The 15,816-nt window shown below is 29.9% G+C and overlaps 2 protein-coding genes across 2 annotated transcripts in view; both read right to left on the bottom strand.

Moving 5' to 3' along the window:
• The window catches only part of LOC142333108 (uncharacterized), a 30,377-nt gene extending 19,069 nt beyond the window's left edge, over positions 1-11,308 (bottom strand). Inside the window, exons 1-4 of the mRNA XM_075380026.1 lie at positions 11,053-11,308; positions 9,567-9,716; positions 8,689-8,838; positions 4,759-4,908 (exon numbers count right to left, since the gene is read on the bottom strand). Coding sequence (XP_075236141.1) covers positions 4,759-4,908; positions 8,689-8,838; positions 9,567-9,713 — 447 coding nt within the window. The 5' untranslated portion in view covers positions 9,714-9,716; positions 11,053-11,308. The remainder of the gene's footprint in view (positions 1-4,758; positions 4,909-8,688; positions 8,839-9,566; positions 9,717-11,052) is intronic.
• Positions 735-4,174, bottom strand: LOC142333306 (uncharacterized). Its single transcript, XM_075380331.1, has 2 exons — positions 4,169-4,174; positions 735-2,280 (listed from the first exon to the last, which is right to left on the bottom strand). Exons 1-2 carry the CDS (start codon positions 4,172-4,174, stop codon positions 883-885), a joined length of 1,404 nt encoding a protein of 467 aa, XP_075236446.1. The 3' UTR covers positions 735-882.
• Positions 11,309-15,816: the final 4,508 nt, after the last annotated feature.

Genomic DNA, 15,816 nt, shown 5'->3' with positions numbered 1-15,816 from the left:
TTTGAGCACAAAGATGCATGCTTCCGTCAAAGAAAAAAGAATTTTATTACTATTTTTCTCACAGTTTTTAAAAATACCCTAATTTTATACAATAAAAACAATTATTTTATAGGTAAAATTAATAATAGAGTTTTGTATTGGTACAAACATTTAAAACGGTTTATCCCATTAAATGTTTTGCGTAAACGATGGGGAGGGGTTATTTCATACTCTCAATACTCAGATAAATACGTTAATATTATTAAACTCAAATTTTGTGTTTCGGTGTTTCAAATGCAGTTCATCAGCTCGTTAAAAATTAAAAAAAATAAATTATAAAGATTTTTAGAAATTTATCAGAATAATCGATTTGTTTCAGTCTCTGCAACAACACCCTGAATGGTGTTAAATTAGTTTCAAAAAAGGTCTGTGAAAACCATAAGCCATACACCAAAAGGTCGGTGAACAGAAACCGTAGAAGTTCTATAGAGTAGGGTTTATTGTGTGGACGCAAAAATTGTAGAAGTTTATCGAAAAAAATGTTGCATGCGATCTCAAAATGTTAATTTTCAATAACCATAAATGTATTCACAATTTTGGCCTGCAATGTCTCCGAATTTCTTAGACAAGCTGAAATAAAGGAAATATGAATCATATAATATAAAAGTTATTAAAAGGTTTTTTATTAAAAGAATTGTACACACATTATATAAATCATTCCAAATGATCTGATGTATAAAATAATTAGTTTTAATAATAGTATACATGCAATGCAAAATAAAAAAAAAAATAGCTACAAACTGCAAAGACCCTATACTAAATATAGATAATTTATACCACTCTGTCAACCTTATTTAACTTTTGTGTAAAAGTTTTTAGATAAAAGTTACATGTAAAATTTTTCTAACCAATATGAATAGAAAGATGTCTTAATAAATTACCCTTTCGATTAAATGTTTTTTTACAATTATTACAAGTGAATTTCTTCTCACCAGTATGAATAGAGAGATGTCTTAATAAACTATTCTTTACACTAAATGATTTTTTACAATTATTACAAGTGAATTTCTTCTCACCAGTATCAATAGAGAGATGTGTTTTTAAACTACTGCTATGTATAAATGATTTCTTACAAAAATTACAAGTGAATTTCTTCTCACCAGTATGAATATAGAGATGTCTTTTTAAACTACTGCTTTCTGTAAATGTTTTGTTACAAAAATTACAAGTGAATTTTTTCTCAGCAGTATGAATAGAGAGATGAGATTTTAAATTACCCTTCAGACTAAATGATTTCTTACAAAAGTTACAAGTAAATTTCTTTTCACCAGTATGAATAGAGAGATGTCTTAATAAATTACCCTTTTGACTAAATGTTTTCATACAAAAATTACAAGTGAATTTCTTCTCAACAATATGAATAGAGAGATGTCTTAATAAATTACCCTTTAGCCTAAATGTTTTCTTACAAAAATTACAAGTGAATTTCTTTTCACCAGTATGAATAGAGAGATGTCTTAATAAATTACCCTTTAGACTAAATGATTTTTTGCAATTATTACAAGTGAATTTCTTCTCACCAGTATGAATAGAGAGATGTCTTAATAAATTACTCTTTACACTAAATGATTTTTTACAATTATTACAAGTGAATTTCTTATCTCTAGTATGAATAAAGAGATGTCTTTTTAAATGACTGCTTTGCCTAAAAATGTTTTTACAAAAATTACAAGTGAATTTCTTCTCACCAGTATGAATATAGAGATGTGTTTTTAAACTGCCGCTGTGTCGAAATGTTTTCTTACAAAAATTACAAGTGAATTTCTTTTCACCAGTATGAATAAGGAGATGAGTTTTTAAATTACTCTTTTGACTAAATATTTTCTTACAAAAATTACAAGTGTATTTTTTCTCGTCTCTATTAGTAGAGATATGTGTTTTTAACTTACTGCGTCGAATAAACATTTTTTTAGAAAAATTACATTTTAAGTTTTTTTTGACAACATGAATAAATAAGTGTGACTCTAATGTAGATCTCTGAGTGAAAGACTCCTTACAAAAAACACATGTGTGAATAGGAAGATGAGAAGATATGACATTCCTTTCTTTAACAGGTTTTTCTGTAATTTGCAAGCACTTTTCTTTAAAAGAAAAAGTGTTGATATCTTCATATTCTTCATCGATGACATTGTCACAAATGCACTTATATTTTAATTTATTGCAAACCACACGTTTTGATCTCTGTAAAGTACTTTCAGTAATTCTTTCCTCCGCATCATTGATAACTTCTTCAATAAGATCCTAAAAAAAAACTTAACTGTTAAGTTAAAAATCTATCGTAAAACTTTTTTTGTTTTTAATAATTCCAACTACAAATTGACAACTTATACTTTAATATTAAATATCAAATATCTTATGTTCATATTTAAGCAAGCACAATATGTTTGTTTCAGAGTAGCAAAAATAAAAATTTCATTAGTATTAGCAGTTAAAATATAGAAAACAAAATCTAACACAATCAAACTATACGCTACATAGCACAGAAACTAAAACTTGTCAGTCAACAGGTAATTTCATAATGCCAAATAAAAAAAAAATTTTTTTTTAAATTTACTGTAGTTTAATTCTGTTAATATTAACTGAAAATAGAACCTCGGCAATAAGTGTAGATATTTTCCAAACTCATCCACAGATTAAGTGATTGGTCATTACATTTGTTCTTAAAAAATCAAACACAGAGAAGAGTAATAAGATCGATTTATAATTTTTATTAGATTTTCATCCTATGGAAGAATTGAATGATAGAAAAATAAGATTGGATCAGTAAAGAAATACGAGTGAAGTGGTAGGCCATCAGCACTTATGAAGACGTATCGACTACTATGTGATGTAATCTTAACAAATTCTTACAAAAGTTAGTTTAACAGAAAAACAACTGCAACAAGGCAATTTGTAATACGCTCAGTCTTGTCTCATATAAAGCGATTCAAAAGTTATTGGCCAGAGACTGTGCAAAGAGAATTCAATACTGGGAATGGTTTCAACAGTTTCTAGACGATGTTTGTGAGCTGCCAAGAATTTAAGCACAAATTTCATTTATACTACCGTTTAAATATGAATTCAATTCTCTGTGAAAAGAAACTCTAAGAAATTAACCTTGTTTTGAGAAAGCCGACGCCATCCATAGCTTCAAAAAGGCAAGTTTTTTTGCAAAAAAATAGTGATGTATCAATATATTCTACTAATTTTCAGATTTATATCATACAATAGTTATATTACATTGAATAATCATTTTATCATAATTACAGATTATAATTTAATACACATGAAAAAAGATTCTAATCAATGAGTACTGAAAAACGCTAGAGAAATGGCATAAAACCACATTGAAAATCCCAAGGAACCCTCAGAAAACTCATAAATACCATACTAAAAACTATACATGAAGTACAGATCCTGGAAGAGAAGCCTCATGGCTGTTATCAAAGACCAATAGGAATGGTATTAAGAAGTAGAATATTTCTTACGTTTATTCATTTCTATGTTTTATTTATGTTATATGCTGTTTGTTGAGAGGTAAACAGTTTGTTATGTTACAAAATTTGTAATGGCTGTGCCACATTTGCAGTACCATAAGAGACACAATGAAGTAGTTTTCTCTGTGTACAACAACGTACTTTATAAAACTGGTTTCTGTGAATAGATTATAAATTTACTTGCAAGAATATATCAGCTGCATTTCAGTAGGTTTGTTGTGTGATGAGGAACAGTATATTTTGGCAATATGAAGAAAGAAACAAGAAACCTTATACAGGGTGTCCCTAATAAAACGCAACCCAACCTTATATTGGTAGGTATTGAAATGTAAAAACCTTACATTTAGAGTAAATGTTGGAAGTGGCCGCCATCTTCTTGAATACAAGCTTCAATTCTTTTTACAGCGTTTCTTGCAACATTTTTCAAAGTTTGTGGCTGGATATTTAATACAGCTTGTTCAATATCGAATTTCAATCGTTCAAGTGTTCGTGGTTTGTCGCTGTAGGCTTTTTCCTTGAGGTAACCCAATAGAAAAAATCCGCCGCAGTCAAATCTGGAGATCTTGGTGGCCACAAGCGTCGACCCATAACACGATTACCAAAGAATTCCTCGACGAAATCAGAACTTGAACCTGCATAGTGCAATGTCACACCGTCATGTTGTAGCCAGCAGTGTCTGTCTCTCTTCCAAGAGTGCAATGAGCTGAAATAAAATATCCTGATATCGTTCTGCATTAATGGTGTACTCGAAAAAAAATAGGACCGATTCTCAACAATGAAAAAACGTTCATCTAGCGAAAACACCATCGTGTCTCCAGCAATACACTGAACGTTATGATTGGATTGTTGTTACTATCGGTAGTGTTCTACTGCGTCGCCGCGATGTTCAGATGTTGGACGAGTCTATTTCTCCCCTCGTTAGGGGAGTAAGTCCAGCTTACTCCCCCAACGAGTAGGAGAGTAAGCTGGACTTTTGAAATTTCATGGATGAGTGATTGATGGGTTGCGATTTATATGGGACACCCTGTATAAAATCTTGCACGGAATGGTTATTCTATATGAAAAGCCACGAGTTTTCAGGAGTGACTTGTTACTTCTCAATTGTACAATCCTACACATACTGATTTATCATTTCACATACAGTTTGGTATCACTTTTTTAAGCTTTTAATCAAAATATCTAGTGTTAAACTAGAATGCTAAATATTAGGTAAACCATCAAAAAGTAAATGAAAATATGTTACTTGTCTAGATGTTGTCGGTTTATCATCTGCCATAGCAACAGGAGCAATCAAATTTTCTGTTCGCTCTGTTTCATGCTTGATTTCTTTTTTAATACTGAAAGATAATGGATCTTCATCAAATAATGAACTATCGGTTTCTGCATCCATATTCTGCAGTAAAACACAAAGTAATAATAATAATAATAATAATTTATTATCGTTATATAATTAACATCTATTAAAAATATATCTATTTTTCATACAATGATAAAATAAATTGATTTTCATATAAATAACTCGTCTGTATGGTTACTTCTATAATAATATTCATCTGGAACCTTTCAGTAAATAATCACACATGATAGTGCCAGAAACGGGAATTATTGGAGGCATTGGCAGTAAAATAATAGATCAATAGAAAAATGTTTGCGCTTACGCACAATCAAAATTGTTTGGTAAAAGAAACAGCTTGCTGGTGCAAATATAAAGAAACACATCAACCTTGTTTGGAAACAAAGTTGCAGTGACATAGAATAAGGATTATCGAAACCTATAACAAAGTTTCTTGTAACTGAACATGCTTGATAAAGGCAAGGATCGCTTTGAACTCTTTTAAAATACTTTCATAAACAATGTTAAATGTGGGTAAAAAATGAATATGTTAGTCACCTTTATTTAAGGCATGAGGCATCAGCTCACTGTATTTTACCTCCTATAATCCACTAATAAATGTTTTTTACACTTTAAATCAAAATATATCAAGCTAGACATAAATGCAAAATGTTGATATGTGGGCTATAAACAGTAAATAAAAATATCATAACGAATAAAAAAATTAAGAATTCTTAAAATAATAGGTTTATTTTTTTAACTTAAACCAAGACAAAGAAGAAAAAAGCTTACCTGTTTAAATTTTGCCAGACCACCATCTGTCTTGGCAAGTTGTACAAACAAATATTGTTGTTGCCCTGTTTCATGAATGTTTTCTTTTTTAATGCGCAAGGATAATGGATTTTCTTGCAAAACTGAATCACCAGTTTGTGCATCCATAATCTCAACAAAAAAAAATTAAGTAATATTAATATTCTATTACAAAAGTGTGACTTAAAATAAGCATGTTAAATGAAATATTATTGAAACGTAACATCTGATGAAGTCAAGAGCTTGAAACTAACTATATTGTTAGAGATAATTTAAGACTTGTTCTGAATCAAAGCGGGTATTAAAGCACGAACCTGTGTCGGTTATGTATGGAAATGACTTGTTATACAAATAATCTATATTTATAACTAACACCACATGAAAACCACAGTTTATGGTATAAATGAATATCTAAATCTCGAAAAATATACATGAGTAGACAATAACAGTAGAGGTCATTGTTTTTTATTACCGAAAATGATACAATATTTTGCATAAGAAAAGTATTCACTGGGTATATAGAGTTTGATGTTAAATTAAGAAAGTATTATTGCATGTTTTTAAAGTATTAGTGGAAGCCAATTCACTTGTATAAAAGATGAAAATTTAATTTTTACAGAATCAAAATATTTTTAGAGGTAAAAACATAATTCAAGAGTTAAGATGCCAGTAACATAAAATAAGGCTGTCTTCCATGAACTATTAGAAGAATGCGAATCAAAAAGGAGTGTCCTAACCTGACCCTAGTTATAACTCTTGTCACACAAGCATCCGAACTGACAAACGCCAGAGTTGATACTTATCGATTAGCATAATATGACATATGACATTTCAATGTTATACTGTATTTTTACATACTATTCGGCTACTGTAATTGTCAAGCGTTTATCCCTTTTAATTAACTGGCACAGTAACATTTGACATGAAAACTTGTAAAACTGCAACCTCTATTAATGGTGCATACCATTAATAAACACATCACAGATTTTTTTCATGAAAATTTCAAGAGAAGCATATGATTAACTAAACATCTAAATTTATTACACTGTTTCTGGTAAAGCCAGACTGCATTAATTTTCTGTATTACAAAGAAGCCATGTGGAAAAGTGTAAAATTTAACAAAAAATAATGAGACTATCTCTACTTATAGAAAATTTACGAGAACCTTCTACAACTATCTTTCAGAGAATTGAACAATCGCGCCCAGTACATCAAATTTAATATATATGTAGGATATGATTTCAATTGAAAACAGCCAAGCACAACGAAATCTACCTATTTCTATAAATATGTTTACTGTATTTCTTATACTTGTTTAAGAATACTTCAAAGTATATCGCCTTCAGAATAAGACTGAATATCTGTCTCTTGTTGTTCACGACTAATTTCCTGTTTGCTAATTCGGAAATCTGACTCCATCAAGGGAGAGCTTCTATTATTTACCAAAAAATATGTAAGGATTTCTTACCTTCTAGCTATGCAAATGTGAATAATTATTAAATGTGTTATTATAGAGTTTTCTATATTATATTTAGTTATATTAATATACTTACGACACGTATATAAAACAAACTTCTTTCACTAAATCATAATAACTTTAATGACTACCAACCACCATGTGACAGTACAGATTTCATATATATGTTACCGAAGATGTCACATGAAAGGAATGCATATCAATTATACTACCGTGCTATTGGGGTGTTCGTAATCACACATTACAGTCCGTAATATATGTAAAAACAATGAAATAGGGTGGCAAGTTAGCAACCACCATGGATTCTCACGGCTTCTACTGAACAAACATGTGTGGAACCAATGAGTTTCCCATGCCTTCTGTATCATTCTGAATATCTGCCTGTTGTTGAACATGACTAATTTCCTATATTCCAACGGGGCGGTTATTACTCGGTCCCAGTATTTCACAAAAAATAAGTAAACTTTACGTACCTCCTGGCTTTTTTAATATGAATCAATATTCAATACAAAATAATAATTACATTGTTTTTTTGGTTTTGTTGGGGAAACCATTCCCAGTGTTGGGAATGGTTTCAACAGTTTCTAGTGGATGTTTGTGAGCTGCGAACTATTTAAGCACAAATTTAATTTATACTACCATTTAAATATGAATTCAATTATCTGTGAAAAGAAACTCTAAGAAATTAGCCTTGTTTTGAGAAAGCTGATACCCTCCATGGCTTCAAAATGGCTAGTTTTTTTTGCTAAAAAATAGTGGCATTTAAATACATTCTACTAATTTTCAGATTTATATCATGCAATACTCTTATTACTATTGTATAATCATTTTATTATAATTACCGTTTATAATTTAATGCACATGATAAAAAGATTCTAGTCAAAGAGTACTGAAAAACCCTAGAGGAATGGCATAAAACCACATTAAAAATCCCAAGGAACCCTCAGAAAACCCATAAATACCACAAAAACTACACATGAAGTCCTGGATGGCTCATGGCTGTTTTGGCTGGCCCCAAAGACCAATAGGAATGGTATTAAGAAGTACAATATTTCTTACATTTATTCATTTCTATGTTTTATGGATGTTTCAACAGCAATAATGCAACATGCTGTCTGTTTTGAGGTAAACAAACAATTTGTTCTGGCTGTGTCACATTTAAAGTACCATAAGAGACACACAATGAAGTAGTTTCTCCGAGGACAACAATGTTCTTCATAAAACTGGTTTCTGTGAATAGATTATAAATTTAATTGCAAGAATATATCAGCTGCATTTCAGTAGGTTTGTTGTGGGATGAGGAACAGCATATTTTAGCACTATGAAGAAAGAAAAAGAGACCTTATATAAAACCTCGCTCGGAATGTTTATTCTTTATCAAAAGCCACGAGTTTTCAGGAGTGACTTGTCAATCGTACAATTCTACACAGACTGTTTTATCATTTCACATACAGTTTGGTATCACTATTTAAGCTTTTAATCAAAATATCTAGTGTTAAACTAGAATGCTAAATATTAGGTAAACCATCAAAAAGTAAATGAAAATATCTTACTTGTCTAGATGTTGTCGGTTTATCATCTGCCATAGCAACAGGAGCAATCAAATTTTCTGTTCGCTCTGTTTCATGCTTGATTTCTTTTTTAATACTGAAAGATAATGGATCTTCATCAAATAATGAACTATCAGTTTGTGCATCCATACTCTGCAGCAAAACATAAAGTAATAATAATAATTTATTATCTTTATATAATTAACATCTATTAAAAATATATCTATTTTTCTTACAATGTAAAAATAAATTGATTTTCATAGAAATAAATCATCCTAGTGAGTACATATATAGTAACATTCATCTGGAACTTTTCAGTAAATAATCACACATGATAGTGCCAGAAACGGGAATTATTGAAGGCATTGGCAGTAAAATAATAGATCAATAGAAAAATGTTTGCCCTTACGCACAATCTAAATTGTATGGTAAAAGAAACAGGTTGCTGGTACAAATATAAAGAAACATATCAATCTTGTTTGGAAACAAAAATGCAGTGATGCAGAATAAGGATTATCGAAACCTATAACAAAGTTTCTCGTAACTGAACATGCTTGATAAAGGCAAGGATAGCTTTGAACTCTTTTAAAATATTTTCGTAAACTATGTTAAATGTGGGTAAAAAATGAATATGTTAGTCACCTTTATTTAAGGCATGAGGCATAAGCTCACTGTATTTTACCTCCTATAATCCACTATAAATGTTTTTTACACTTTAAATCAAAATATATCAAGCTAGACAGACATAAATGCAAAATGATGATATGTGGGCTATAAACAGTAAATAAAAATATTATAATGAATTAGAAAAATTAAGAATTCTTATAATAATAGGTTTTATGTTTTTAACTTAAACCAAAACAAAGAAGAAAAAAACTTACTTGTTTAAATATTGCCAGACCATCATCTGTCTTGGCAAGTTGTACAAACAAATATTCTTGTTGCCCTGTTTCATGCGCGTTTTCTTTTTTAATGGGCAAGGATAATGGATTTTCTTGCAAAACTGAACCACCAGTTTGTGCATCCATACTCTGCAAAAAAAAATTAAGTAATATTAATATTCTATTACAAAAGTGTGACTTAAAATAAGCATGTTAAATGAAATATTATTGAAACGTAACATCTGATGAAGTCAAGAGCTTGGAACTAACTATATTGTTAGAGATAATTTAAGACTTGTTCTGTATCAAAGCGGGTATTAAAGCACGAACCTGTGTCGGTTATGTATGGAAATGACTTGTTATACAAATAATCTATATTTATAACTAACACCACATGAAAACCACAGTTTATGGTATAAATGAATATCTAAATCTCCAAATAATATACATGAGTAGACAATAACAGTAGAGGTCATCATTTTTATTACCCAAAATGATACAATATTTTGCATAAGAAAAGTATTCACTGGGTATATAGACTTTGATGCTAATTTAAACAAAGATTATTGCATGTTTTTTAAGTATTAATGGAAGCGAATTCACTTGTATAAAAGATGAACATTTAATTTTTACAGAATCAAAATATTTTTAGAGGTAAAAACATAATTCAAGAGTTAAGATGCCAGTAACATAAAATAAGGCTGTCTTCCATGAACTATTACAAGAATGCGAGTCAAAAAGGAGTGTCCTAACCTGACCCTAGTTAAACTCTTGTCACACAAGCATCCGACTGACAAACGCCAGGGTTGATACTTATCGATTAGCATAATATGACATATGACATTTCAATGTTATACTGTATTTTTAACACAAGCATACTATTCGGTTACTGTAATTGTCAAGCGTTTATCCCTTTCAATTAACTGGCACAGTAACATTTGACATGAAAACTTGTAAAACTGCAGCCTCTATTAATGGTGCATACCATTAATAAACACATCACAGATTTTTTTCATGAAAATTTCAAGAGAAGCATATGATTAACTAAACATGTAAATTTATTACACTGTTTCTGGTAAAGCCAGACTGCATTAATTTTCTGTATTACAAAGAAGCCATGTGGAAAAGTGAAAAATTTAACAAAAAATAATGAGACTATCTCTACTTATAGAAAATTTACGAGAACCTTCTACAACTATCTTTCAGAGAATTGAACAATCACGCCCAGTACATCAAATTTAATATATATGTAGGATATGATTTCAATTGAAAACAGCCAAGCACAACGAAATCTACCTATTTCTATAAATATGTTTACTGTATTTCTTATACTTGTTTAAGAATACTTCAAAGTATATCGCCTTCAGAATAAGACTGAATATCTGTCTCTTGTTGTTCACGACTAATTTTATGCAAATGTGATTAATTATTAAATGTGTTATTATAGAGTTTTCTATATTATATTTAGTTATATTAATATACTTACGACACGTATATAAAACAAACTTCTTTCACTGAATCATAATAACTTAATGACTACCAACCACCATGTGACAGTACAGATTTCATATATATGTTACCGAAGATGTCACATGAAAGGAATGCATATCAATTATACTACCGTGCTATTGGGGTGTTCGTAATCACACATTACAGTCCGTAATATATGTAAAAACAATGAAATAGGGTGGCAAGTTAGCAACCACCATGGATTCTCACGGCTTCTACTGAACAAACATGTGTGGAACCAATGAGTTTCCCATGCCTTCTGTATCATTCTGAATATCTGCCTGTTGTTGAACATGACTAATTTCCTATATTCCAACGGGGCGGTTATTACTCGGTCCCAGTATTTCACAAAAAATAAGTAAACTTTACGTACCTCCTGGCTTTTCTAATATGAATCAATATTCAATACAAAATAATATTTACATTGTTTTTTGGTTTTTTGTTGTATCTTATTGTTCGATTTATCGAAGTAACTTTTGGAGTCGCCAAAAAAATATGTTTTCAGTATACTTTTCAATTTTCTTTTTGTCTTTGTTATTTATGTTTTAATTAGTAAATATTTTTCTATAATATGAATACGCGTGACTTTAATTAAATAGACGTATCATTTTGCGAAGTACAGAAAAATTTGTGTACAAAAAAGTTAATAAAATACTTCCTCTGTTTATACATTCAAACAATTTTAGTTAAACGATCGACTAACGACATTAAATACCACGAATAAAAGTTTGAATAACTAATCCTCAAATTAAATAATATTTATTTTATACTGTTTAAAATGGTTTGAAGTATTCGTTGTCATGTAAAACAAGTTCGTGGAATATATTTCGATTAGTTTAGTTCTATTAATTATTCGAACGACGATCCACTAGGACACGAGTGTTACCAGCAGCTTGTGATAAGAAAAATATGATTCAAACAGATTTATTTTATGATTGTCCAATTTATCAAAAAATTTGTTTTTGGTGAATTTCAAATTATTTATGCAAAATCAAGAATTTATCTGATACTATTTTCTATGTAATATAATTTTTCTCATAAAATATAATACATAAATATACATCAAAAATTGATACACAATTTTCAAAAAATAAATATTCTCTGCGGTATAAATAAAGTTTTATGAATATGAACAACAATATTCACTGTTTTAAATATCCGTCTTCAGAAATGCGTGTATACAATTGTACATTAAAATACATATTTAAATGTGGTGGGAAGGCATGATTTGTAAGTTCCCCGTGTAATCACATGCAAACTAACAGCTCCCCTCCTTAATAATATGTTGAACTAAATCATGTTCCAAGTTATCATGGGATCCGATATAAGCTCACCTAGGAAACTCAAGAACGGCCTTCTACAAGGGTCGATACTTGCGCCTCTCGTTTAATCTTGTCAACAAAGAGAGGTATTAAGGCAAATGCAATCCTAATATGCTGATCGATTATTGTTGGACCATCAAGAGGGATGCTCCACAGGCGAAGTGTAACAGAAAATCGTCATTTCTTTTTTCTAGGTGAGCCAAATGTTTGAATATTTTGTAGTGAAGAATGCAGAAAGTATTAAAATGATTGAATTATAAATGCCTGTCTCTCGGAAACCTTGCGTGATCATATTTGAATTCAGAGGAATAAAATACTTTCAGAATCACATATTTTTCCCCCTGAGACAAAAAAAGAATTCTTTTTTTTCCCCCAGTGTAAGCTTTTGAATTATAACAATCAACATACATGTACAGATAACTTAAAATATTTTATAAAAGAATCACTTATTCTTACATGAATTGCCAAAAAGGATTGTAATGTAATTAGAATGTATGTAAATTATTATATAATTTATTAAATATACATAATATATTTATATAGTCTGTGACACTTTCAGTAACATAAGGATTCCAATGCAGGGTTGTACATCTAACTCGGTTGAGTCATTGAGCTAATATGATGGAACAAACATACGCACACTCTAAATACATTACACACCCTTTGTCTAGTTTGGTTGTATTGTGTTAGTAAATACGCAGTTTCAATTTTGAAAATCGGAAGACTGATTGTGAAAATATAACATTTCTGAAAAATATCTGTTATCTAGAGTATACCTGATGCATGCAAAAGTTAGCCATCAGTCCACTAACAAATACCCCCTTTTGAATTTTGAAAAAAGACGACTGTTTGCAGCGATTCAGGAGCACTTTCCAAAATAGCGTTCCAGGGACACTCCATTTTTTACAATTTGATGTTGATAACTGGCCTAACCTCGCAAGAACTGCTTGCATGACCCCAAGTTACCACAGGAATCCCATTATTATAAACACAAATTTTTTTAATTTATTTTTTATTGTTAATTTATTTTATGCAAGTTTAGTTCTATTATTTTTGTAACTTTATTCATTCGATTGATTTGATTCATTCAATTAAAACCCAGCTAACACAGTGATAGAGGCTCACAGGTCATTAAAGTTTGTACTTCAACTGGCAAATCTTCACTAATAATATATTTTTATAAGTATACACACATATATACATATTTTTATAGCCTATGATACTTCTTGTAATGTAAGGATTCCAACGGTGAGGGGGCGGCATAGATACTGTAAAATTACTTATACTTATTATCGCCTTACTACCAGTAAGATAGTGGAGGAATGGAATTTCCCAGAATCCAGAAATAGCCAGTACAAAACTGTAGATGGCTTACTGATGCATCTGGGAAGAGGTCATTGCCTCTATGGTCTAATTGAATAACGTCGTTGTAACATTCAGTAGTACAAATATACAGCACTAATGACTAACATTTAACTTCATCAACATCAACTTCCTGTTTTCATTTTTATGGGCATAAATCAGACCCTGCTTTTATTCGTATTATATTATATTTTTTAACACTACATAATGCTGTAGAAAGCAATTTGTGGTTCAGATTTGTATTCACTTTCTTCACCATTCACTTACCTCTCATGATGCTGGGTAGAGTACGATTACCGATATTCTCCTTTTTGGAACATAGGAAACTACAGTCGAGTCATTTGTGAGACAAACATTAAAGAATGAACTTATTTCTTTTGGTCAGGCAAAAATTCCTTCAGAATCTTTTTCTTACTGGAACGCATGATGCCAACCAGTATTGTGTTTCATTTTAGTAGTTCAGCAGCCAAGGGAAAACATTTGTCAAAAATGACAACTGATAATTTTTTCATCGGTTTTATGATAAGAGATTCCATACCCAGCAGGGTAGTCTCATAATCCCTCCAATGTATCCTGTCAATAATAACTACAAAAACCAAAAACATGGGTCACTCACAAGTGTGAATACAATTTCAATCATTTTAGATCAAAATCATGAAACACAACTATGTATCTCTTCGGATAAAATTATTATAGGGAAAAAATAAACCTGGATTAGTCAGAATACCCAGCTTGGTAATGCAAGGGTTGAAGTTTCTTTTGCAGTACTACTTTAACGGTATAAAAATTCATATATTAAAATGATTTTTCATAATTCTGACAACAAAAAAAAATCAAATAAATACAGTATTTATATTTTTAATTAGAAGTCATTATTAGTTGTAAGAAACAAGTAAACTCAATTGCGCTTAGTATATTTATTGCTCAGTGTAATAATCACTTGGAAAATAAGTTTGAATTTTTTCTGAACCCTTTAAAATTTTAGTTCTTTTGTTCCATATTACATATTATCCCTCATTTTCTTTCTTTGCAACATTACAGTTTCATTTCCAGTTTTATAAACTAGAACTAAAAATTCTAGAGTTTTTTTTTTCACTAATGGATTAGTTCTGAATAATTACGCACTTGTTATGTTTGTAAACAAATTTTATGATTTTTAAATTCAGGAATTAACATATTTTTTATTGTAGCATTCATTATATTCAATAATTTTATTTATAATATTTATTTTTATAGAAGCCAACTATAATGAATTCTACTGTAATTTGGTAATAAATGTAATCGATTCAACCTAACGGATAAATTTAAAAATAATACAAAACGCTTTCAAAAAAAGGAAAAAGAAAAAAGACATTCACGTTTAAATAAAAACAAAAAATATATACAGTAAACATTAAAAATTCAAAACAAATCGAGAGACACAGTTAACATGAATTCTCAATACGATCAAAGTTTTGAATATACACTATGTTATTATAAGATAAAATTATCAAGGAACACTAAAATTAATTACGGAAAAGCAATAAATACTCAAGTCATTTATATATCTTTATTGCAAGTTGAAGAAAGATACAGCTTGAACAATATAAATTAATAATTTCAATAAATTACATAGAAATACCTTACAGTAGGCAACAGCACAATTTGTTTAGATGGTCAGAATCATAATCAACAAAATATTTCTTTTTAACAAATGAAAAGTTATTTGAAATATTTGTCAATTTTTTACAATTTACAATTTATTATTCCAATATTTAATTGCAGAAATCTTCTTGAATCAGAAGATTCAAGACTTCAAGAAAGTTCCAGTACATTACAATCTCGAATTGAAAAACATCAAGACAGGATGCAGATGGATCAGAGAAATAAGAGAGTATCTGACACCACAGGTAAGATAACATTAAACAAGAAAAAAAACACTTTCTTCACACTCATAAGAAAAACACACACAAATATTTCTAACACTAGAAAGGGCACAAAGAATGGAACATATTAAAAAAGTACTGGGAGGACTGCAAGGCCCAAATACTTCCATTGAAGAGACTTGGATAATGGAA

This window comes from Lycorma delicatula, chromosome 12 (assembly GCF_047948215.1).
Source record: "Lycorma delicatula isolate Av1 chromosome 12, ASM4794821v1, whole genome shotgun sequence".
In the NCBI taxonomy this organism is placed as follows: domain Eukaryota; kingdom Metazoa; phylum Arthropoda; class Insecta; order Hemiptera; family Fulgoridae; genus Lycorma; species Lycorma delicatula.
Note: the sequence above shows the minus strand (reverse complement) of the source record. Positions and strands in the feature narration are given on the sequence as shown.